At 45.8% G+C, this 26,051-nt stretch overlaps 1 protein-coding gene across 1 annotated transcript in view; it reads right to left on the bottom strand.

The window, feature by feature from the left end:
• Positions 1-20,040: 20,040 nt before the first annotated feature.
• Positions 20,041-26,051, bottom strand: part of LOC141168997 (acyl-coenzyme A amino acid N-acyltransferase 1-like) — a 54,228-nt gene continuing 48,217 nt past the window's right edge. Inside the window, exon 4 of the mRNA XM_073655086.1 lies at positions 20,041-21,366. Within this exon, the coding sequence (XP_073511187.1) occupies positions 20,770-21,366 (597 nt within the window). The 3' untranslated portion in view covers positions 20,041-20,769. The remainder of the gene's footprint in view (positions 21,367-26,051) is intronic.

Raw genomic sequence — 26,051 nt, 5'->3', positions numbered from 1 at the left:
ACCAGCTGATGGTACTGGAACCCGGTTATTAAGCAGGAGGTACCTGTGCCAGAAAGCACTACCAAGGACCAGCAGACATTGGTGGAACTCGGATACCGAGAAGGAGGCACCTAAGCCAAAGGCACTGCCGAGAACCAGCTGATGGTACTGGAACCCGGATGGGTAGCAGAAGGTACTAGAGCAAATGGAACTACCGAGGACCAGCTGATGGTACTGGAACCCGGATGGGTAGCAGAAGGTACAAGAGCCAATGGAACTACCGAGGACCAGCTGATGGTACTGGAACCTGGTTACTAAGCAGGAGGTATCTGTGCCAGAAAGCACTACCAAGGACCAGCAGACGTTGGTGGAACTCGGATACTGAGAAGGAGGCACCTAAGCCAAAGGCACTGCCGAGAACCAGCTAATGGTACAGGAACCCGGATGAGTAGCAGAAGGTACACATGAAAAAAAAAGGTGCAAGGCCGTGAGCCGTCCGGAGTTACCAAAACCCACAGTCCTACAGGGGGTGCTTGTCCTATTGGCACTATGGAACCAGCCTTCATTGCCAGATCCCACAGCCCACATAGGAGTCACCTAAACTGCAGGCACCATAGAGTCGGCTAACCCGACCGCAACACAACAGGACAGCGTATTGGAGGCAAAGTGACGTTGACACTACCCAGAAACAGCAGGCATGCAGGAGCCAGGCTGGGCAGGAGGGAGTACCCGTGCCAAAGACACTGCCGAGAACCAGCTGACGGTACTGGAACCCGGATGGGTAGCAGAAAGTACAAGAGCCAATGGAACTACCGAGGACCAGCTGATGGTACTGGAACCAAGTTATTAAACAGGAGGTAACTGTGTCAGAAAGCACTACCAAGGACAAGCAGACGTTGGTGGAACTCGGATACCGAGAAGGAGACACCTAAGCCAAAGGCACTGCCGAGAACCAGCTAACGGTACTGGATCCTGGATGGGTAGCAGAAGGTACACATGAAAAAAAAAGGTGCAAGGCCATGAGCCATCCGGAGTTACCGAAACCCACAGTCCTACAGGGGGTGCTTGTCCTATTGGCACTATGGAACCAGCCTTCATTGCCAGATCCCGCAGCCCACATAGGAGTCACCTAAACTGCAGGCACAATACAGTGGGCTAACCCGACCGCAACACGACAGGACAACGTATTGGAGGCAAAGTGACGTTGACACTACCCGGAAACAGCTGGCGTGCAGGAACCAGGCTGGGCAGGAGGGAGTACCCATGCCAAAGACACTGCCGAGAACCAGCTGATGGTACTGGAACCCGGATGGGTAGCAGAAGGTACAAGAGCCAATGAAACTACCGAGGACCAGCTGATGGTACTGGAACCCGGTTACTAAGCAGGAGGTACCTGTGCCAGAAAGCACTACCAAGGACCAGCAGACATTGGTGGAACTCGGATACCGAGAAGGAGGCACCTAAGCCAAAGGCACTGCCGAGAACCAGCTGACAGTAATGGAACCCGGATGGGTAGCAGAAGGTACAAGAGCCAATGGAACTACCGAGGACCAGCTGATGGTACTGGAACCTGGTTACTAAGCAGGAGGTACCTGTGCCAGAAAGCACTACCAAGGACCAGCAGACGCTGGTGGAACTCGGATACTGAGAAGGAGGCACCTAAGCCAAAGGCACTGCTGAGAACCAGCTGACAGTACTGGAACCCGGATGGGTAGCAGAAGGTACAAGAGCAAATGGAACTACCGAGGACCAGCTGACGGTACTGGAACCCGGATGGGTAGCAGAAGGTACAAGAGCCAATGGAACTACTGAGGACCAGCTGATGGTACTGGAACCCGGTTACTAAGCAGGAGGTACCTGTGCCAGAAAGCACTACCAAGGACCAGCAGATGTTGGTGGAACTCGGATACCAAGAAGGAGGCACCTAAGCCTAAGGCACTGCCTGGAACCAGCTGATGTTACTGGAACCCAGGGGGACATATTCAATATTGACTTCTAAAGAACCAGCTAATGGTACTGGAACTCAGATAGGCAGCAGAAGGTACACATGAAAAAAAAAGGTGCAAGGCAGCGAGCCGGCCGGAGTTACCAAAACCCACAGTCCTACAGGGGGTGCTTGTCCTATTGGCACTATGGAAGCAGCCTTCATTGCCAGATCCCGCAGCCCACATAGGAGTCACCTAAACTACAGGCACCATAGAGTCGGCTAACCCGACCGCAACACAACAGGACAATGTATTGGAGGCAAAGTGACGTTGACACTACCTGGAAACAGCTGGCGTGCTGGAACCAGGCTGGGCAGGAGGGAGTACCCGTGCCAAAGACACTGCTGGGAAACAGCTGGCGGTGCTGGAACCCAGGGTAAATACTGAAAACAGAGTGGAGCCAGAAGCCTAATTGGAGCAAGTTTAAAATCAGTAGTAGTGTGAATGTGGACAGAGCAGGAGAAATTGCCGGACACACAGCAGGGGATCAGCTGACGTTACTGAACCCCAATAACACTGGAGCAAGTGTTGACTGTGTAGACGGCACTTCAGAGCAGCAAATGGCGGTGTTGGAGCCCAGGGTAAATACTGAAAACCCAGAGGAGCCAGACAGAGGCCTAATTGGAGCAAGTTTAAAATCAGTAGTAGTGTGAATGTGGACAGAGCAGGAGAAATTGCCGGACACACAGCAGGGGAACAGCTGACGTTACTGAACCCCAATAACACTGGAGCAAGTGTTGACTGTGCAGACAGCACTTCTGAACATCAACTGGCGGTGTTGGAGCCCAGGGTAAATACTGAAAACAGAGGAGCCAGAGGCCTAATTGGAGCAAGTTTAAATTCAGTAGTAGTGTCAATGTGGACAGAGCAGGAGAAATTGACGGACACACAGCAGGGGAACAGCTGACGTTACTGAACCCCAATAACACTGGAGCAAGTGTTGGCAGTGCAGACGGCACTTCTGAGCAGCAACTGGCGGTGTTGGAGCCCAGGGTAAATACTGAAAACAGAGAGGAGCCAGACAAAGGCCTAATTGGAGCAACTTTAAAATCAGTAGTAGTGTGAATGTGGACAGAGCAGGAGAAATTGCCGGACACACAGCAGGGGAACAGCTGACGTTACTGAACCCCAATAACACTGGAGCAAGTGTTGACTGTGCAGACGGCACTTCTGAGCAGCAACTGGCAGTGTTGGAGCCCAGGGTAAATACTGAAAACAGAGGAGCCAGAGGCCTAATTGGAGCAAGTTTAAAATCAGTGGTAGTGTCAATGTGGACAGAGCAGGAGAAATTGCCGGACACACAGCAGGGGAACAGCTGACTTTACTGAACCCCAATAACACTGGAGAAAGTGTTGACTGTGCAGACGCACTTCTGAGCAGCAACTGGCGGTGTTGGAGCCCAGGGTAAATACTGAAAACAGAGAGGAGCCAGACAGAGGCCTAATTGGAGCAAGTTTAAAATCAGTAGTAGTGTGAATGTGGACAGAGCAGGAGAAATTGCCGGACACACAGCAGTGGAACAGCTGACGTTCCTGAACCCCAATAACACTGGAGCAAGTGTTGACTGTGCCGACGGCACTTCTGAGCAACAACTGGCAGTGTTGGAGACCAGGAATTACAGTTCAGGTGGTAGAAACATGAACACAACAGGAGACCTGGATACTGTTGACAACCAATTATTTAATCTGGAAGAGGACTGGCAAAGTCATGCGAGATCCAGGCCTTGTTCATTTTCAGAAAAGTAAGCCGGTCAACGTTATCGGAGGATAGTCAGATGCGACGGTCTGTTAGTACACCACCTGCGGCACTAAAGACGCGTTCCGATAATACACTAGAAGCAGGGCAAGCCAGCACCTCCAATGCATACTGGCTAAACTCTGGCCATGTATCCAGCTTAGAGACCCAAAACTTGAAGGGTGAAGAGCCGTCTGGGAGTACACTGAGAGGGCAAGACATGTAGTCTGTCACGGAAACGTTGCCTCCTGCTGACTGGAGCCGTCTGTGATGGTGTACCCAAAACTTGAAGGGTGAAGAGCCGTCTGGGAGTACACTGAGAGGGCAAGACATGTAGTCTGTCACGGAAACGTTGCCTCCTGCTGACTGGAGCCGTCTGTGATGGTGTAGACATTTGTGGCGGGGACACAAAACTTTTCCACATTTGGGCCATACTGGTCTTGCCTTGTGCTGAGGCTCTGCTTGTGCGGGTAGCGAGGATCAAGGAGGGTGGACACCCAATAATCAGCCGTGTTGAGAATGTGGGCGATGCGGCGGTCGTTTCTCAGGCACTGCAGCATGAAATCAACCATGTGCTGCAGACTGCCAACTGGCCAAGAAACGCTGTCCCCTGCTTGAGGCGTGATCTCTGCCTGCTCTGCATCACCCCACCCTCGCTCTAGATACTCACTACTAGAGCATTGTGTACCTCCCTCCTCTGGACAGATGTCTTCCTCCTCCATTGACTCCTCCTCATCCTCCTCACAAAGTGTCCCCTGCCTAGGCCTTTGTGAGGAACCACGTTGCGCAGACTGTACAGAAGCAGATTAGATTTGTGACTCCTCATTCTCCACCTCTTCCAAAACCTCCTCCCTTAGTGCTTGCAGTGTTTTTTCAAGCAGGCAGATAAGGGGGATAGTCATGCTGACTAGTGCATCATCTGCACTCGCCATCCGCGTGGAATAATCAAAGGCGCGCAAAACGTGGCAGATGTCCTTCATAGAGGCCCACTCAGTGGTGGTGAAGTGTGAACGGCGCGCAGTGCGACTTGTTTGCGCCTGTTGCAGCTGGTACTCCATTACTGCTGCCTGCTGCTCACACAACCTCTCCAACATATGTAACGTTGAATTCCACCTGGTGGGTAGGTCACATATGATGTGATGTTCCGGAAGGCGTAATCGGCGCTGCAGAGCTGCAATACGCGATCCTGCGATGCTGGAACGCCGCAAGTGAGCGCACTCTATGTGGACCTTGTGCAGCAGTGCATCAAGATCCGGATAGTCCCTCAAAAAACTCTGCACGACCAAGTTGAGCACATGTGCCAGACATGGGATGTGAGTGAGGTTGCCATTGTCACACACTACCATACCTGGCTGGAAATTCGCTGGCACAAAGCACGCATCGCTCTGCTGCTTGATGGCATTCCAGAGCTCCTGCGCTGTGTGGCTTCGATTCCCCAAAGAAATTAATTTCAATACGGCCGGTTGACGTTTGGCCACGGCTGTGCTCATATCAGTCGTAACAGGTAACCGTTCACGGGTCGATGTGGAGGTAGACCTACAGCGCTGATTCAGAGGAACTGGAGTATGAGGAGGAGTCAATGTGTACAGACTGGATTCCTGCAATCCTTGGAGTTGGCAGAACACGTACAGCGCCACTCTCAAGATCTGTACCCGGCTCCACAACATTTACCCAATGGGTAGTGAGGGAAAGGTATCGTCCCTGTCCATGCTTACTGGTCCATTCATCGGTGGTCAGGTGGACCTTGCTACTGACGGTGTTTTGTAGCACATGTTTAATTTTTACCTCCACATGCTGTTGCAGGGCAGGGGCGGCTTGCCTGCTGAAATAAAAGCGGCTGGGCACGTTGTATTGTGGGACTGCCAATGCCATCAAGTTACGGAAGGTGTCAGTCTCCACCAGCATGAATGATAGCATTTCAAGGGACAGTAGTTTTGCAATGCCAGCATTCAGAGCCTGTGCTCGGGGGTGGTTTGCCGAGTATGGGCGCCTTTTCTCCCATGCCTGTGCTAACGATGGCTGTAGACTGGCCTGGGAGTGTGAGAATGACAGGGAACGTGGTGCTGTGGGTGGAATGACACTGTGTCTCTGTACAACAGTGCCAGAGGTTCTTCCATGGCGATCCTGTGAGGGAGCCGAACCAGCTGTGTGTGAGCTGGAGGAAGAGGCTACAACACGAGCTGAAGAGGTGGTAGGTGGCGCTGTAGGTTGGCCTAGGTCTTCAGTGTGTTTTTGTAACTCCACCACGTGCTTGGTCCGCACATGTTTCAACATATTTGTGGTATTGAGGTTGCTGACACTTTTCCCTCTTTTCACTTTCTGATTACACAGCTTGCATTTGACAAAGCAAATGTCATCTGCATCTGTGTCAAAAAAGGACCAGGCACTGCAAGTCTTGGGAGCGCCCGTTTTGGGTTTTGGAAGATGCATGCTCCTAATGGGTGCCGAAGTGGAGGCTACAGGCAACCAAGTCTGCCCCCTCTCTCTCCCTCCTTTTTGGGCCGTTCGGGGAATCTCTTCCTCAGAGCTGCTACCACCACCTTCCTGTACCTCACGCCATGATGGGTCAAGGACCTCATCATCTTCACTACCCTCTTCAAACAACTGCTTCTCCTGGGTAGTCTCGAGAGCACAGTACGCACCAGAAAGTGGCACCTGAGTCTCATCATCAGAAGCGTACTGAGGTGTGCTGACCATAGGCAGTGGCCCACCCGCCTCTTCAGATTCAGAGAGACAAAGCGGTTGCGCATCACTGCATACTACCTCTTCTTCTAATTCTAGAATTCTGCTTGGCTGGCCCCCTCTTTCCAAGCCAAGAGATTCAGAGAACAGAAGTAGAGATGGCTCCTGTCCAGGGCTCTCTGACTGCCTGGGCAATTTGGCAGGTGGTGAAGAGACAGATGGGTGCTCTTCAGTGCTCAGGACCTGAGAGGATCTGGAACTAATTGAAGTCGATGCATTAGCTGCCATCCATCCGACAACGGCTTCAATTTGGTCCTCCCGCAGCAGTGGGGTACGGCTAGCTCCTACAAAGCTGCGCATAAAGGACTGTTGCCTGGTAAAACTGGGGGATGCTGAGTCACTGGTGCCCGCAGCAGGCACAGAATCCCCACGTCCTCTCCCTGCAGGCACAGAATCCTCACGTCCTCTCCCTGCAGAAACTCCACGCCCACGCCCACGTCCACGACCACATGCCTTACTCCCTGCCTTATTCATCTTGGTAGACTGATAAAGATAGGCAGAAAAGTACTAAGGGCTTAGTGTGCTTATTCCTGAACAGCTGCTAACAGGTATAAGAAACACTAATTTTATAAAGTGTTGACTAGACTTTAATATGAGCTAATGTGGCCTACACAACTGTAAAGTGGAGTGTTTGGTGAACTTTATTTACGTTTTTTTTTTCACAAAAAGACACTGGATGTGCCCAAAGATGTAAAACCGATAGTATCACAAACTTTTTGGAGCTATTACAATGCAGAAAGGTAACCTACAATGCAATAGATGAGGCTACAAAAAATAGGCTAATACTAATCTGGCTGGGGCTGCAGGGCACAAGGCTGCAGAAAGGCTCCTCTATCTACTCCTATATAGTGTGTTTGGAAGCAATGTAGATGGATACGGATGGAACCACACTAATAGGAGAAATCAGGAAAAATGAGCAGCACTAATGCAAAAAAGGACAATGTATGAGGCAGTGACGCACGCTGAGCGGACTACAACCAGACGTGGCTGCAGAACACACTACAGCATGAGCTGCACTCACACACAGAGACCTCGCAGACAGCCGTGAACAGCACAGAGAACTGTGCGCTAGCGCTGCAAGGCAAAAGAAAGCTTTATAAAGTAGCCTGGGTAAAGCACAATAAAGCAAATCGGTAGCTAAAACTGTCCCTCAGAACAGCAGCGTCCTATCCCTAACTGAATTCACAGCAGAGTGAACCAAAAATGGCGGCGGTGGCTTTTATAGTGCATCATGACATCATTTCAGCAGCCAATCACAGCCATGCCATTAGTTAACATGCCTAACATGCCTAACAGGATGTGCCCACACTTCTTAGGATCCTCATTGGCTGAATAAAATGAAACTGGCTCATTGCATTATGGGAACTTCCGATTCCGGTATTCGATATTCTAAAAGTATCGGAACTCAGTATCGGAACTCCGATACCGCGAATATCGGTCGATACCCGATATTTCAGTATCGGAATGCTCAACACTATTGATGACTGCTTTGCACACTCTTGGCATTCTCTTGATGAGCTTCAAGTGGTAGTCACCGGAAATGGTCTTCCAACAATCTTGAAGCATGCTTAGCACTTGTTGGCCCTTTTGCCTTCACTCTGCAGTCCAGCTCACCCCAAATCATCTCGATTGGGTTCAGGTCTGGTGACTGTGGAGGCCAGGTCATCTGGCGTAGGACCCCATCACTCTCTTTCTTGGTCAAATAGCCCTTACACAGCCTGGAGATGTGTTTGGGGTCATTGTCCTGTTGAAAAATAAATGATGGTCCAGCTAAACGCAAACCGGATGGAATAGCATGCAGCTGCAAGATGCTGTGGTAGCCATGCTGGTTCAGTATGCCTTCAATTTTGAATAAATCCCCAACAGGGTCACCAGCAAAGCACCCCCACACCATCACACCTCCTCCTCCAATGTTCACGGTGGGAACCAGGCATGTAGAATCCATCCGTTCACCTTTTCTGCGTCGTACAAAGACACGGTGGTTGGAACCAAAGATCTCAGATTTGGACTCATCAGACCAAAGCACAGATTTCCACTGGTCTAATGTTCATTCCTTGTGTTCTTTAGCCCAAACAAGTCTCTTCTGCATGTTGCCAGTCCTTAGCAGTGGTTTCCTAGCAGCTATTTTACCATGAAGGCTTGCTGCACAAAGTCTCCTCTTAACAGTTGTTGAAGAGATGTGTCTGCTGCTAGAACTCTATGTGGCATTGACCTGGTCTCTAATCTGAGCTGCTGTTAACCTGCGATTTCTGAGGCTGGTGACTCGGATAAACTTATCCTCAGAAGCAGAGGTGACTCTTGGTCTTCCTTTCCTGGGGCGGTCCTCATGTGAGCCAGTTTCTTTGTAGCACTTGATGGTTTTTGCAGCTGCACTTGGGGACACTTTCAAAGTTTGCCCAATTTTTCGCACTGACTGACCTTCATTTCTTAAAGTAATAATGGCCACTCATTTTTCTTCACTTAGCTGCTTTTTTCTTGCCATAATACAAATTCTAACAGTCTATTCAGTAGGACTATCAGCTGTATATCCACCTGACTTCTGCACAACACAACTGATGGTCCCAACCCCATTTATAAGGCAAGAAATCCCACTTCTTAAACCTGACAGGGCACACCTGTGAAGTGAAAACCATTTCCGGTGACTACCTCTTGAAGCTCATCAAGAGAATGCCAAGAGTGTACAAAGCAGTCATCAAAGCAAAAGGTGGCTACTTTGAAGAACCTAGAATATAAGACATATTTTCAGTTGTTTCACACTTTTTTGTTAAGTATATAATTCCACATGTGTTAATTCATAGTTTTGATGCCTTCAGTGTGAATGTACAATTTTCATAGTCATGAAAATACAGAAAAATCTTTAAATGAGAAGGTGTATCCAAACTTTTGGTCTGTACTGTATATTTTTTACATTTTATCATTATAACATTGATTGGTCAGAGTTCCATTACTAGAAATTACACACTAGTTTACTGTTGCAAAAATTTAATTTGTTCGTTGTAGGAATATGTTTTGTCCAGTAGATGTCAATGTTCAATTGGATGTTTGTTATCTCGTTGCAATCTTAAGGGCAGATTGTTCCTAATTTATACATCGAGTAGATTTCACTTTTTCTTTGGTATTTCAAATCTGTTATATATGTGTTGTGGTATTTGATTTGAGTTGGGGTCATGTTTCCTGTATGATGTGATGTGAAAAATTAAGTATTTTGGATGGTTTTGCAGCACAAGCATCGTGGGATATTTAACTGAAAGCTGTCAGGTTGTTTTTTTTTAGTGAGTTTATTGGAGTGTTTTTTTATTTTACTGGTTGCTACATATTTTTAATAGTAGGGGCCTACCGGAAAGGGATAGTTGACTTATTGGGAATTATGTCTATTGAAAAAGGATCTTTGAGCAGGATGTTCCAGTTCTTCTCTAACATTTTGTGAATTTGAGAATGTGAATTATTATACACTGTGTTCCAAATTATTATGCAAATAATATTTTCTCAGATTTTCCCAAATTACCTATATGAATTGCAGTCATTGTAATTTTCCAGTCAAATACCCTCCCAGAGCTGTTGCTTAGATGTGAACTGCCTCCCAGCCATCATAGACATTCCTTTTGATGATGCTCCAGAGGTTCTCAATGGGGTTGAGGTCAGGGGAGCATGGGTGCCACACCATAAGTTTGTCCCCTTTTATGCCCATAGCAGCCAGAGATGCAGATGTGTTATGTGCAGCATGAGACGGGGCATTATCATGCATGAAATGATCTCGATGGTCCAGATGGATGGAGTGGAGGATGGCTGGTTGATGGACACCCCATGCAAACACGGCTACGGCGCTAACAAGTAGGAGGTGGAGTAATGTTTTGGGCTGGAATCATGGGGAGAGAGATTGTCGGCCCTTTTAGGATCCCTGAAGGGGTAAAGATGAACTCCATAATGTATGTTGAGTTTCTCAAACAGCACTTCCTTCCATGGTTCAAGAAGAAGAACCGTGCATTCCGCAGCAAGATCATTTTCATGCATGATAATGCCCCGTCTCAGGCTGCACATAACACATCTGCATCTCTGGCTGCTATGGGCATAAAAGGGGACAAACTTATGGTGTGGCACCCATGCTCCCCTGACCTCAACCCCATTGAGAACCTCTGGAGCATCATCAAAAGGAGTGTCTATGATGGCGGGAGGCAGTTCACATCTAAGCAACAGCTCTGGGAGGGTATTCTGTCCTCATGCAAAACAATTGAAGCAGAAACCATCCAAAACCTGACAAATTCAATGGATGAGAGAGTTCAGAAGCTCCTTTCGAACAAGGGGTCCTATGTGCAAATGTAACATCACCTAGAATAAAGTTTTGAGTTGAAAACTGTTTGATTTCAGTTCGTAATAACCTGCTAATGCTTATAATTTCAAAAATTACCATTTTTTTGTTCTTTATTAAAATGAAAAGGTTGAAAACTCTGCTGTGCATAATAATTTGGAACATGCATTTTGAGTGCAGTTTGAGTTTTTATTTTTTTAAAAAATATATTGTTATCATAGGCAGTTTGTACAAAAACCTTTCAATTGTACTCTAATAGTTATTTGACTGGAAAATTACAATGACTGCAATTCATATAGGTAATTTGGGAAAATCTGAGAAAATATTATTTGCATAATAATTTGGAACACAGTGTAGTTTGTAATCAGATTAAAGAGGCTGGCCACTACTTTTTGTATTCATTGCTTATCCTTGAATAGGCTATCAAAATCTATTCAGTGGTGGTGGAACACCCGGCAACCCCACCGATCAGCTGTTACTGTAGGCATCTGGAAGTTCTCAGATGCAGCCGGAACACAGCAGCACTGTTAAAATTATAGTGGCATTTTTATGGCTACTATAGAAGTGATGGACCAGCTGTGTTCCCGGAGCAACCGAAAACTTCCAGTCGGCACCGGTAACAGGTGGTTAGCGGCAGTGCTGCCTGTCGCGCCCCTGCCAATCAGATATTGATGTCCTATCATGGTGATAGGCCATCAATAAACAGTAGTGGCCAACCCCTTTTCTCCCTCTTTTCAAGCAATCCACTTGGCTAATTTTTTTGGCTTTCTTGTATTTATGACACTAGTTGTTCAGAATATTCTTTTCATTTGATCTTTTTTTTTTCAAAACCGTTGCTTGTTCTTTATAGGTCTCAACATTTGTACAGTTTGTTCTGATCCTTTTCAATTGACTAAATTGAATGTTTTCCAACCTTTTCTTGCGATGGCAACTGGTAAACTAGGTAACTATTCACATCTACTGAAGAAAGTCTCTGTGATGAGGAAATGTTCTTTGTGGCTAATACAGTACAGACCAAAAGTTTGGACACACCTTCTCATTTAAAGATTTTTCTGTATTTTCATGACTATGAAAATTGTACATTGACACTGAAGGCATCAACATTATGAATTAACACATGTGGAATTATATACTTAACAAAAAAGTGTGAAACAACTGAAAATATGTCTTATATTCTAGGTTCTTCAAAGTAGCCACCTTTTGCTTTGATGACTGCTTTGTACACTCTTGGCATTCTCTTGATGAGCTTCAAGAAGTAGTCACCGGAAATGGTTTTCACTTCACAGGTGTGCCCTGTTAGGTTTAATAAGTGGGATTTCTTCCTCTATAAATGGGGTTGGGACCATCAGTTGTGTTGTGCAGAAGTCTGGTGCATACACAGCTGATAGTCCTACTGAATAGACTGTTAGAATTTGTATTATGGCAAGAAAAAAGCAGCTAAGTAAAGAAAAACGAGTGGCCATCATTACTTTAAGAAATGAAGGTCAGTCAGTGCGAAAAATTGGGAAAACTTTGAAAATGTCCCCAAGTGCAGTTGCAAAAACCATCAAGCGCTACAAAGAAACTGGCTCACATGAGGACCGCCCCAGGAAAGGAAGACCAAGAGTCACCTCTACTTCTGAGGATAAGTTTATCCGAGTCACCAGCCTCAGAAATCGCAGGTTAACAGCAGCTCAGATTAGAGACCAGGTCAATGCCACACAGAGTTCTAGCAGTAGACACATCTCTTCAACAACTGTTAAGAGGAGACTTTGTGCAGCAGGCCTTCATGGTAAAATAGCTGCTAGGAAACTACTGCTAAGGACATGCAACAAGCAGAAGAGACTTGTTTGGGCTAAAGAACACAAGGAATGGACATTAGACCAGTGGAAATCTGTGCTTTGGTCTGATGAGTCCAAATTTGAGATCTTTGGTTCCAACCACCGTGTCTTTGTGCGACGCAGAAAAGGTGAACGGATGGACTCTACATGCCTGGTTCCCACCGTCAAGCATGGAGGAGGAGGTGTGATGGTGTGGGGGTGCTTTGCTGGTGACACTGTTGGGATTTTTTCAAAATTGAAGGCATACTGAACCAGCATGACTACTACAGCATCTTGCAGCGGCATGTTATTCCATCCGGTTTGCGTTTAGTTGGACCATCATTTATTTTTCAACACGACAATGACCCCAAACACACCTCCAGGCTGTGTAAGGGCTGTTTGACCAAGAAGGAGAGTGATGGGGTGCTACGCCAGATGACCTGGCCTCCACAGTCACCAGACATGAACCTAATCAAGATGGCTTGGGGTGAGCTGGACTGCAGAGTGAAGGCAAAAGGGCAAACAAGTGCTAAGCATCTCTGGGAACTCCTTCAAGATTGTTGGAAGACCATTTCCGGTGACTACCTCTTGAAGCTCATCGAGAGAATGCCAAGAGTGTGCAAAGCAAAAGGTGGCTACTTTGAAGAACCTAGACTATAAGACATATTTTCAGTTGTTTCACACTTTTTTGTTAAGTATATAATTCCACATTTGTTAATTCATAGTTTTGATGCCTTCAGTGTGAATGTACAATTTTCATAGTCAAGAAAATACAGAAAAATCTTTAAATGAGAAGGTGTGTCCAAACTTTTGGTCTGTACTGTACATTACTCGAAATTAATCTTCCGCTGGTGTTGACAGCGCGTTCCTAGATTCCTATAAGCTCATCCCTCCGTGGTTGACAAGTGGGCCTTAAAGCGAAGAGGTGCAATTTTTGGTCAAGTCTAAAACTGTTAATTGGGAGGGTAGGCAAAACTATGATCACTTTTGTAGAAGGTTCTTCACGCATGGTGTGAGGGCACAAGAAAAGATGTTGTAGACAATTGATCGGGCATTAACTGTGCTAGTAAAACCAGTTACATCTAATTTGGATTCTCCGGAATCTGATGGCCAAGAGGAAAACGTTTTATCTGAAGATGATGAACCTATTTGCTAAATCAAGAGAAGGTGAAGCCAAACAAAAGTCCAAACCAGCAAAAGAAAAACTGAAATGGCAAGAGAAATAGCGAAAAAAGACAAAATAGTAATAATAAGTAAGGAAATTATTCAAAGGCAAGAAAGAAATTAGTATCTGAAAAGGAATTTGAAATTGAAGAGACTTCCACCACCAAATGTGTCTATAGGAGAAGAAAGCATGGAGATGAAGTGGTTGAGGCACACGTGGTGAAAAATGTTTAGTCAACCTCAAAATGAAAGTTTAGATATTGATAATGGTGAAAAACAACCGACAGAGACAAAGGGGTTCTTCGGTCAAGAGAAAGAAAGGCTAAGATGAAGATGCACCATGTTCTGCTGAACACAGCAATGAAAAATCAGTCTTCCACTGTCAAAGTGGACCTGTTGCACGCCAGAGCTAGCTGCATGTAATTTGGATTCCTTGGAATGTGGATGGGCAAGATGAATATTTTTCATCTGAAGATGATAAACCTTTTATTAATTCAAGAAAATGTAGTGCAGAATCAACTGAATCGGAGAAAAGAATACACACCTAACCATCACTTTAAGGATAATTTTTATTTAAGTTCCCATCCATTTACTGACCACCACATTAGTGTTTTAAATAAAGGGTTTAAATTTGCTTCTATTAACTCATTGAATAAAATTCAAACTTTAGTTGATTTAATCAATATTAATCAGTATTAATTTAAGAAAATATTTTTCCAACCATTTGCCGTTTACTATCCTCATATCTATTAACTATACTCATACAGATCTCAGAGAGGTCTGATTTTACACCTGAGTTTCAAATCAAATGATTGTATAAATACATTCAAGATACTTATTTTAAAAGAGGTAAGCAGAACTTTTGTAGTAAAGAAAGAGGCGCTATGAAGGATTTGAGTACTGATAAAACTGCTAAAGTTAAACCAGCTGATAAGGGGGAGGGTAGTTTAATTGGACATAGAAATGTACTGACTTTTAGGTAATACTGTTACGTATCGCAAATTGACATCAAATTGCACAATGTGTTTGTAACCCTATGAAAAGCAGCTAAGAATAAAGGGATTTTGTCAGACAAGGAATTTAAGTACCTTAAAATTAAATAGGTTATCAACTACTCGGATAACCCCTACTCAATCACTGTTTCTCTCCAGTAAAATAATAACCACTATACTAACCTCGAGTGCAGGCGCCATTCCAGCAGTGTCTGCACTAAATCTCCCAGAGCTCATGTGACAACTATCTAGGGTGAGTGACAGCAGTGCCGCCCCACAGTTACTATCACTGCCCTTAAACGAATCGTCATCAGGGAGCAGTGCTGCTGTCACTCACATTGCTTCTATCACCACCCACTGATGACGATTCATTTCAGGGAAAGAGGCTGCAGTGTTAGAAGCAGTGACTGTGACAGCGACTGAAGATGTGGTCACTTCTCAATCATCTCTACTAAACTAGGATGTCATCATGGGACAGAGGAGACAGAATCTGTGGTATGTGACCGCAACGCCATGCCCTGATGATGTCCTGTGTCAGAAGGGGTGATAGATGCTGCAGAGAGGTGAGTGCAGCTCCAGCTTCCTGTGACATCTCATTAGAGACTCCTTGCAAACTAAATGTCACAGGAAGTTAAGTAAAAAAGCACATATAGCAAGTGCAGTGAAGATGCTTTTTCAACCCCATTTCTAGAGAGTCTTGTATTGTTTTAGATGATTATATGATACTATGGAGAAGGTATAATGAAAGGTTATCCCTTTTCTATATGAATAACAACAATCCCAATCTAATTTTTACACATGAAGGTAATAATAATTAATCTGGCAAAACATTTTGCAAAAATCTAAAGACATTTTCTGGTCGATAGAAACATTACATGATACCCATTGGGGCAACACGAATAGCCATCGAGAGTGAAAGACAATATTTTAACAGGGCCTCTGCTTTGGTTGTGGCATACAAGTGAGCAGATAGGGTTTTTTTAACCTTCATAGCACCCAACAGAACAAATAAGAAGTGGACAACCCCTCTAAATGTAATAAATTGTGGCTGGACAATAAAAGTTTATGTAATGTAAGCTTTCAATGCAATTTAATTTAAAGAAGAAAAACAATAGAATGTTATGTTGTTTAAAGTAAAATTACAAAGTTTCAGTCAATTTATACAACTTTAGAAAAGTCACACCTGGGACTTGGGGGGACTGAGGAGGCCACATAAGAAGACCCCAATAGGTGGGAGTTTTGTTTCAAAGTTTGCATTGGGGTTCAGAACCTCCAGAGGTTAAAGATGTATCATCACAGAGAATCATTTTAATATGGAAACTTGCATGGCAATTGGATAATTATCATGGGTTACACTCCCCAGACCCCCGGCAAACAAACAACCACTGCTGTAGTACATGGTGACCATTCAGATAAATAGCTATGTAATAATAGAATGGCTGAAACCGCCAGATTGACAGCTGATGCTTGTGGTTATCAGATATCCATCTTCCATGAAGGTCTTGAGTGTAGGTCCCTTTCCTCTATGATAGCGATATGCCCAAATAATTATACAATTTTCATATCTTAAAGGGAATCTGTCAGTCGAGAGCCTGGTTGCATTGCAGCCAGGAATGTTTTTAGCATTTCAGAGAAAACATAGTTTGAGGAGTCAACTGGGGACCATAGGCAGAGACTAAACCTGGCCAGCTTCTCCTCAAACCGCTTGACTTAATTCACAGATCTCTCCCTATGTCCAGCCTGTTAATCACCTAGAGCGGTGCAGGAAAAAGCCAGCCAGGGGCAGCACCGGACTAGTGATATTTCACTCTGTGGTCCCTGGACAGATATTTGAATTATGTTTTATCTGAAACGTCCTAAAAGCATACTTGGCTGCTTTTGTTCAGCCAGGTTCTGCAACATGCAGAAGAAAAAGCGAGGGAGTTCCAGGATCAGATAATTATTTTGAGTTAAAACATGACTTTTAATGAAATTTTAAAAAAAATAATCACAAATATGTCAATGAAATGGAGAAGGGGGAAGGGGTAACATGGGTGGATGGAGGTTAAAAGAACACGGGTCTACACGTTTCAAGCTGTAAAGCTCTTCGTCCTGAGTAAGAGCTTTACAGCTTGAATTGCGTAGACCCGTGTCCTTTTAACCTTCCTCCCCCCATGTTACCCCTTCCCCCTTCTCCATTTCATTGACATATTTTTGTGATATTTTTTTAAAACTTTTCATTAAAAGTCATGTTTTAACTCAAAATAATTAGCGGATGCTGGAACCCCCTCGTTTCTTCTTCTGCTTACTGCCCAGCTACCAGTCTAGAGTGTGTGCTCCGCAACTTTTCCATGGAGGCTTCAACTTATCTGTACTAGAGATGAGCGGTGTTCGACTAGAACTGTTCGCCAATCTCAAATTCGAGCTGTTTTGGGCGGTGTTCGAGTTGTTCGACGAACCCGAACGATTTGCAAAAAATTCGGCTGTTCGAGGTAATGTTCGATAACTGTTCGTGCACCAAAAGCGTGTCCTGCATGTCTGGTGCTATTTAGAGCACCAATCATGCAGGGATTGTCTGCCACTCACTGTAATGCCACAGCCATGGTGGTTGTGGCATTAGAGTGACTGCCCAAATCGATGGGAACAGTGCCAACAGTGAAACATGAAAAGCCGGCAATTCAGCAGCGGCATACACCGGTACCCGACAATTTAGAACCGAAAGAATAGAGCTTCACACATAGATTAGATAGATATAAACATGTCAGCCACATATATACGAAGTACAGTGAAAGTGCTGCTTACTGTACTTGTCATTTAGCGTAAAGGATTTATCAAAAAAAATAATAGTGTTTTCATGCACCGTCTCTTTAAAAAAGCCGGCCAGCAATTCAGCAGCGGTACCCGACAATTTAGAATAGAAGGAATAGAGAATCACACATAGATTAGATAGATAGAAACATGTCAGTCACATATATATGAAGTACAGTGACAGTGTTGCTTACTGTACTTGTCATTTAGTGTAAAGGATTTATTAAAAAAAATAATAGTGTTTTCATGCACCGTTTCTTTAAGAAAGCCGGCCGGCAATTCAGCAGCGGTACCCGACAATTTATAACAGACAGAATAGAGCTTCACACATAGATTAGATAGATAGAAACATGTCAGTCACATATATATGAAGTACAGTGATAGTGTTGGTTACTGTACTTGTCATTTAGTATTAAAATAAAGGATTTATTATAAAAAAAATTGGCGTGGGGTTCCCCTTAATTTTAGGCTCTAGCGGAGGTTAAGCAGACAGCTGGGGCAGATGTTTGAAGCCTGGGAAGGGGGTAATACCCACGGAGCTTCCCAGGCTACTAATATCAGCCCCCAGCTGAATACATAGCCTTTACTAGCTATTAAAATGGGGGACCCCCCCAAAAAAATGACGTGGGGTCCCCCCTAATTTAATAGCTAGCAAAGGCTAGGCAGACAGCTGGGGGCTGATATTAATAGCCCAGGAAGGGAGCCATGAATATTGGCCCCCTCCCAGGCTAGAAACACCAGCCGTCAGCCGCCCCAGAAATGGCGCATTCATAGGATGCGCCAATTCTGGCACTTAGCCTCGCTCTTCCACGCTGCCCTGGTGCGGTGGCAGGGGGTAATAGGGCTGGGGTTGATGTCAGCTTATAATGCCAGCTGACATCAAGCCCAGGTTAGTAATGGAGAGGCGTCTATAAGACACCCCCATTACTAACCCCATAGTCAAAGTTAAAAAAAACACAAACACCCAGAATAAAGTCCTTTAATTGAAATAAAGACACAATTCTTTATTGTTCTAAATTAAACCATACTTACCATCACGCCCATTCCAGCTGAAGCCAACGATCTCCTGTAAAAAAAATAAAATAATAAAGCAACCTCATCCTTACCTTTCCATGGTTCCCACGACAGCTTCAGCTCTGCTACATCGAGATGACAGGCTGGACCGCAGCAGAACGCTGCCATCCAGCCTGTCATCCCGCAGACACTGAGAAGAGCAGGCTTGCTTGCGCTCCACATTGTCTCTCTGTGACGGCATAAAGATGAGCCGAGGTCATGTCCAATGAACTCGGCTCACCTCATGCACGTCACTTACAGCGTGGGAGAATTCTCACGCTGAAGCGCTGAGTGCAGGAGAATTTTCCCACGCTGTCAGTGAGGTGCATGAGGTGAGCTGAGTTCATTGGACATGAACTCGGCTCATCTGGATGCCGTCACAGCGAGACACTGAGGAGCGCAAGCATGCCTGCTCTTCTCAGTGTCTGCGGCATGACAGGCTGGATGGCAGCGTTCTGCTGCGGTCCAGCCTGTCATCTCGATGTAGCAGAGCTGAAGCTGTCGTGGGAACCATGGAAAGGTAAGGATGAGGTTGGTTTATTATTTTTCTTTTATTGCAGGAGATCGTTGGCTTCAGCTGGAATGGGCGTGATGGTAAGTATGGTTTAATTTAGAACAATGAAGGAATGTGTCTTTATTTCAATTAAAGGACTTTATTCTGGGTGTTTGTGTTTTCTTTTAACTTTGACTATGGGGTTAGTAATGGGGGTGTCTTATAGACGCCTCTCCATTACTAACCTGGGCTTGATGTCAGCTGGCATTATAAGCTGACATCAACCCCAGCCCTATTACCCCCTGCCACCGCTACAGGGCAGCGTGGAAGAGCGAGGCTAAGTGCCAGAATTGGCGCATCCTATGAATGCGCCATTTCTGGGGCGGCTGACGGCTGGTGTTTCTAGCCTGGGAGGGGGCCAATATTCATGGCACCCTTCCTGGGCTATTAATATCAGCCCCCAGCTGTCTGCCTAGCCTTTGCTAGCTATTAAATTAGGGGGGACCCCACGTCATTTTTTTGGGGGGGGTCCCCCATTTTAATAGCTAGTAAAGGCTATGTATTCAGCTGGTGGCTGATATTAGTAGCCTGGGAAGCTCCGTGGGTATTACCCCCTTCCCAGGCTACAAACATCTGCCCCAGCTGTCTGCTTAACCTCCGCTAGAGACTAAAATTAAGGGGAACCCCACGCCAATTTTTTTTTAATAATAAATCCTTTATTTTAATACTAAATGACAAGTACAGTAACCAACACTATCACTGTACTTCATATATATGTGACTGACATGTTTCTATCTATCTAATCTATGTGTGAAGCTCTATTCTGTCTGTTATAAATTGTCGGGTACAGATGCTGAATTGCCTGCCGGATTTTTTAAAGAGACGGTGCATGAAAACACTATTATTTTTTTTAATAAATCCTTTGCAGTAAATGACAAGTACAGTAAGCAACATTGTCACTGTACTTCATATATATGTGACTGACATGTTTCTATCTATCTAATCTATGTGTGAAGCTCTATTCTGTCTGTTATAAATTGTCGGATACCGCTGCTGAATTGCCGGCCGGCTTTTTTAAAGAGACAGTGCATGAAAACACTATTATATTTTTTAATAAATCCTTTACACTAAATGACAAGTACAGTAAGCAACACTGTCACTGTACTTAATATATATGTGACTGACATGTTTCTATCTATCTAATCTATGTGTGAGGCTCTATTCCTTTTTGTCTAAATTGTCGGGTACCGGTGTATGCCGCTGCTGAATTGCCGGCCGGCTTTTTTAAAGAAAGCGTCTTCTGAGCAGTTTGTCAGCTTTTGGACACCTTTGAAGGTGTTTTCTATGTGTTTCTATGTGTTTTTGTTTGCCTGCCATTGGTTTTAACGGTGTTCGACGGTGTTCTAAGGTGTTCGACGAACAGTTCGACGAACAGTTCCTCGAACATCCCGGTGTTCGACTAACCGAACCGAACCCGAACACTACGGGGGTGGCTCAACACTAATCTGTACTTGGTGAGCTGAATAATTTTCTTCCCCTTCTTCCTGTGTGCTTTTTTTCTCTGAAAAATGCAACCTTTGGTTTATGCAGCATGAATCAGCTGATTGGTCGCCTTTAAATATAGACATTTAGTGGGATCAACCCATCTAGATAATGGAAACAACAATAGTCCTCATTTTCAATGTTACGCATAGGATGAGGGATGGTATATAGAGCCCTCAATGAATAGAAGAGTTCATAATTTATTCTGGCGAGCACACCTAATGTTTCTTCGGAGAAATTCTTGAAGCTCTTTCCAACAAGTTTCTTGCGCTTTACAATGCGGCAGAAATTCTCCACCCCACGTCAAAGGAACCGGAAAGAACGGACCCTTTGATACTGGACAGAAAGGGGAACCGGAAGGCTCTAGAAGATGTCCCGCTTCTGGATAACATTGCACATACACATCCTTCTTGCCATACTTTTCTGCCCGGGATTTTGCTTCTCTAGCAAAGAACAAACTATTGTAATGCTGGTCCTTGTTTCCCACCAAAAAGAGGATGGGGCCTCTGGCTTTCTCCAGGGGAATTATAGAGTACTGGTTCTCTGGTTTTCTTGGATCGTCTATTAAGTTGGTAGCACTGTAGGACAAAAAGTCTGTGCTCAGAAGTCTTTCCATTTTGTAGGGTATGGCTTTCACAATGAGATCACCATAAACTAGACTCATGCAATTCACCGCATTGGTCCCATTGATGCATACTGTAGCAGTGACTTGAGGAAGGTAGGACGCCATTATCAAAGCTATCTCAGCTCCTTTACATATAGCGACCACTCCAACTCCATCACTTGATACCTAAAAAGAAGAATATATTGTGACACTGGTTCATAAATGTATAGGTGGACAGGTAATGGAGCAAATTCAATCTTTTAGCAGTTTTTTGGTCATTGATACTACCAATGCTTTATGACAGTTATATGGGGTTTAGCCGACCAGGTAATACGTTGGCCAACTTGGTCTATGACCACGAATGTTAGACAGAAGTCACCATATATGATGTCTGTCTATGTGTCCTAGTAATCTCAACAGGACAACTCCTTAAACACTAAGATTTAAAGGAATTGTTCAATATGGGAAATACATTTCATTTACACTATTATGAAATTTTGAAGGATGTGTCCTCTGTTCAAGATCCTCATATTTTGAATAGAGAAAAGAGCATCTTCTCTCTTTCTCTGGAGGACCAGTCCTATCCTCCAGTACACACAGAAGTCCTATTGGTATTAATTAGGGTTGAGCGAGTATGTTCTATCCGAGTATGCTCTGGCCGAGCTCCGAGTATTTACAGCTGCTCGGTGATAAGGTTGAATCGCTCCCGTGTGCATGATTTGCAACTGTTTGACAGCTTTATTACATGTGAGGAATGTGTAAGAAATAGACATTCCTCACATGTAATAAAACTGTCAAACAGTTGCAAATCATGCACATGGGAGCGATTCAACCATATCACCGAGCAGCTGTAAATACTCGGAGCTCGGCCCGAGCATACTCGGCGAAAGGGTTAATAGAACATACTCGCTCAACACTAGTATTAATGTGTGTCATCCAATACATAATTTCTCCTGTGGTGGCGCTGAAGATAGATTGAACACTTTGTCAGGTTTACCCCACAGATCACAGCTGCAGGTCATAGAAGGAAATACTTTGTATTTCGCTGTATTTTTAATGGAACCATTCTGGGAAAATTTTACTTAAAGGAGTTATCCAAGAATTTAATTTTGTTTCTCTTTCAAACTTCCTACAATCTAAAAACCCATCTAAAGTAGCCGTCATGCCTTCAGATAATCTCTGGCTAATTTCTTAGATTTTTTTCTGTCTCCAGCGCCTCCACAATGGTGTCCTTCTGCTCAGTCTGAAGTGAGCGGTCCATGATTGCTGCCCACGTGACCACTGTAAACTACATTTCCCACAACCCCCTGTTTCTATACTTTCCGATATGCACAGACAATAAATATTAACTACTCCTCCAACTGTTCTGTGATCTGCTAATGGCCCCTGGGACAGAGCTGTCAGGAAGAAACATGGTGCTGATCGTAGTTTCTAACATAGTATCAATAAATGTGTTTAAGATCTATTCTCCATGTGTGTCCTCTCTTAACGGAGCTTTCATTTTACCTAAACTGTTTAAAAAGTGAAAGCTCAAAAGGTGTCAACCTCAAGGCCCATGGACCGAATCCGGCCCACCACGTCATTTTATGTGGCCTGCAAGGTCAGAAAACAGAAAGACCAAATCTCCACTCTCTTCAGATGGAGAGCCAGTCCGAGTAGTGTGGAGGTGTGAGCCGGAGCTCAAGATCCAAGAAGGCACCCACCTCCTGTGCTGGTGCCACCCCCTCTACTAAGTATTGCCTGCATCCTATGTCAACACAGCCAGCTCTTAACAGAAGGAGTGGAGCCAGCACAGAGGTGGGTGCTATCGTGAAATCTGAGTGGAAGCCGCCAGGACTTAGTAAAGGGTGCGGTGCCAGCACAAGGAGCGGATGCCATCTTTGGAACTGTGAGAAGGCAGTTAGCCTGCACAAAGAACGCAGTCAGCCAGCACTTTTGTGTGGTTCCATCATTAAATCAGAGCAGACGCAGCCAGTACTTAGCTTATGGTGGATTCCATCTTGGACTCTGAGGTCTAGCACAGTTCTCTACCTACCCTACTACCCAGACTCAGCTCTCTTAGTCCTACTACCCAGGGACAGCACTCTATTAGATCTACTACACAGGGACAGCAATCTCTTAGCGCTACTACTCAGACCCAGCTCTCTTAGCCCTACTATCCAGGGACAACTCTCTTAGCCCCACTACTCAGACCCAGCTCTCTTAGCCATACTACCGAGGGACAGCTCTCTTAGTCCTACTACCCTGGGACATCTCTCTTAGCCCTACTACCCAGGGACAGCTCTCTCAGCCCTACCAGGTACAGAACTCTTAGCCGTACTACCCAGGGACAGCGTTCTTAGCCCTACTTCGGGGACTGCTCTATCAGCCCTACTACCCAGGGACAGCTCTCTGAGCCCTTCCAGCCAGGAAGCTCTCTTAGCCCTACTACCCATGGACAGCTCTCTTAGACCTACTACCCAGGGACAGCACTCTTAGCTCTGCTACTCAGGGACAGCTCTCTTAGCCCTACTACACAGGTACAGCTGTGTTATAACCCCTGGCCAGTCCATGTATTACAGTCCATGCTTGTACCAAGTGGCACGGACATCTGCATGAGCCCTTACAATTACAAGTGACAGTCACGGCGGTAACTGCTATGTCCTGCAGGGTTTGGATTCCCCAATCAATCACCAACCAGCAGGTGCTATATCATGCAGCGCCAACCTCCACACCTTGGCCTGAGCTTAGGTTCTCATATGCTGTTTGTATCAAGTTCCTGTCAAGGTGTTCTGTTGTTTAACCCTCCCGTTACTGACCCGGCTTGTGTTCTCATCCTGTCTGTTCTCTCCGCTCTTGGCCTTACCTTTGTGTCCTGAACCATCTGACTACGCTTCTGTCTTGCCCCTCTGTACCTCGCATCCCTGCTCTGACCTGTGGGTCAGCTACTGCAGTCCCGGGGACTGTCCTGGAGTGATGCCTGGTGTCTACCAGTGGCCCAGCCTATCCTCCCCACCAGAAGCACTAGTGAAGACTAGTGTTGAGCCACCCCCGTAGTGTTCGAGTTCGGTTCGGTTCGTCGAACACCCGTGTGTTCGCCGAACTGTTCGTCGAACTGTTCGTCGAACACCTTCGAACACCGTTAAAACCAATGGCAGGCAAACAAAAACACATAGAAACACATAGAAAACACCTTCAAAGGTGTCCAAAAGCTGACAAACTGCTCAGAAGACACAACTAACACATGGAAAAGTGACAAGTACATATAGTCATGAGAAAAGAAAAGAGGTGGAGGAGTAAAAGGAGGGGGAGACACAGATATAGGCATGTCATGCCCTTCTAAAGTCCAAAAAGTGAGAAGCCGACACGTTCAGTCCGCTCCTGCCCGTGCCACCTCCGTGTCGCCGGGTTTGTGCCAGAGCCGCGGTGAACCCTGACGGTCAGCCCCCCTCTCCCAATACTGGTGCCTGTCCGCTGGTGGGTCGAGCGAGCCCCCCTGTGGTGGAGGCAGCTCTAAGTTTTTTAATTTAAATTGTCTCTCTAATTTGAATGAATACACTTTAAATCCATTTACAAGGATCTATTGGAGGGCAAGTCTCATGCCAGCAGCCGCGTAATTCCAGCTCCAGTAGCGTCCACTAAAGCTGCTGCAGTTAAAAAGCTTTTATAAGGATCGAGCTCGGCTGTCCACCGCAAGGCATCCTACTGCCAGTCCCAGCCCCTATGCCTTGGGGTGCCTCCTGATGCTCTTCACTGAGTATCCCGTGGTCCCGAAGCATTTCCTTTGAAAAAATTAAGTGTCCAAACTACAGGTGGTGTAGCTTGCTTAACAGCCGGGATAATCTGCTGACTAGCAGACACTGCTACTAGGCACAAAGTATTTCCTGGGCTAGATGCAGTTAAAAATTTGTAAGTAGATACTCTCGTTGGATGCTGAGAAAGCATTCCATAGAGTCTCCTGGCACGCCATATATGATTCTCTTAAAAAGCTTGGGGTAGGGGTCTAGGGGACCCTTTTATAGCCAAAATCACGGCCCTGTATCACAATACGTCACCTAGGCTGAAGATAAATGGAACTGTAGCACCCTGAGGGCTCGGTTGCTACAGACGTATTGCACCTCACCCAGAGGTGTGATATCTCACTCTCAGGTAAGGATGGAGTGTGGATCAGGACCCGACACCTGCATGCATTACACCACATTGCCGTGGGGCAGGGCGACCAATATGCCCCTGAGATGGGCACGACAGTCCCTGTCCCTGGCTGGAGTGGGGGGAGGGAACACTGAGGAAGGGGAACCCTGTAGTGCAGGAGCAGGGAGGAAGCAGTTCCTGGGTGCATTGAGAAGGGAGTATAAAAGGTGGGCACCATCTTAGTTCAGTGCAGAGAAGTCTGAGCAGAAGTGGCAGGGAGCAGGGGCTCTGCATGAGCTCTGCTCCGGAGGCGGGCCTAGTAAGAGAGGCCCAGGCCTGCAAGAGGGAGAAGGAAGGAAGAGGAGCGGAGAAGGCTCCAGGAACAAGGAATGAAGGAATCCCAGGGGTGCGGACGGGCGAGTCGCCACCGCACGCCCGAATCCACCTGCGTGGAGGGGTCAGGCCAAAGGGGGAGACCGGTCCCCGAACTAGTGGAGGCAGGAAACGACCCTCAGCTAGAAACCGGAGGCTCTGACATTTTATGTGGCGCAGCCCCTCGCTACACCCGCTAGGAAGGCACCACATAGGGTCAGGGAAACTGGCGTCAAGTTTACCAAGAGGAGGCCCGAGGCAGCCGGACAGAAGTGTTGGTAAGAAAGGCCAGACAAAGGACACACAAAGGGGGTCCTGTGAAGCGCTCCAAAGTTATCTGGGAGTTGTCTGAGCCCCTCACCTGGTGAGCACAGTACGACGTGGGCAGC

Source organism: Phyllobates terribilis, unplaced genomic scaffold (genome assembly GCF_046119375.1).
Source record: "Phyllobates terribilis strain yellow unplaced genomic scaffold, ASM4611937v1 Scaffold_1__5_contigs__length_1240528914, whole genome shotgun sequence".
NCBI classification, from domain to species: domain Eukaryota; kingdom Metazoa; phylum Chordata; class Amphibia; order Anura; family Dendrobatidae; genus Phyllobates; species Phyllobates terribilis.
The sequence above is the reverse complement of the archived record's forward strand: the minus strand, read 5'-3'. Positions and strand labels throughout refer to the sequence as shown.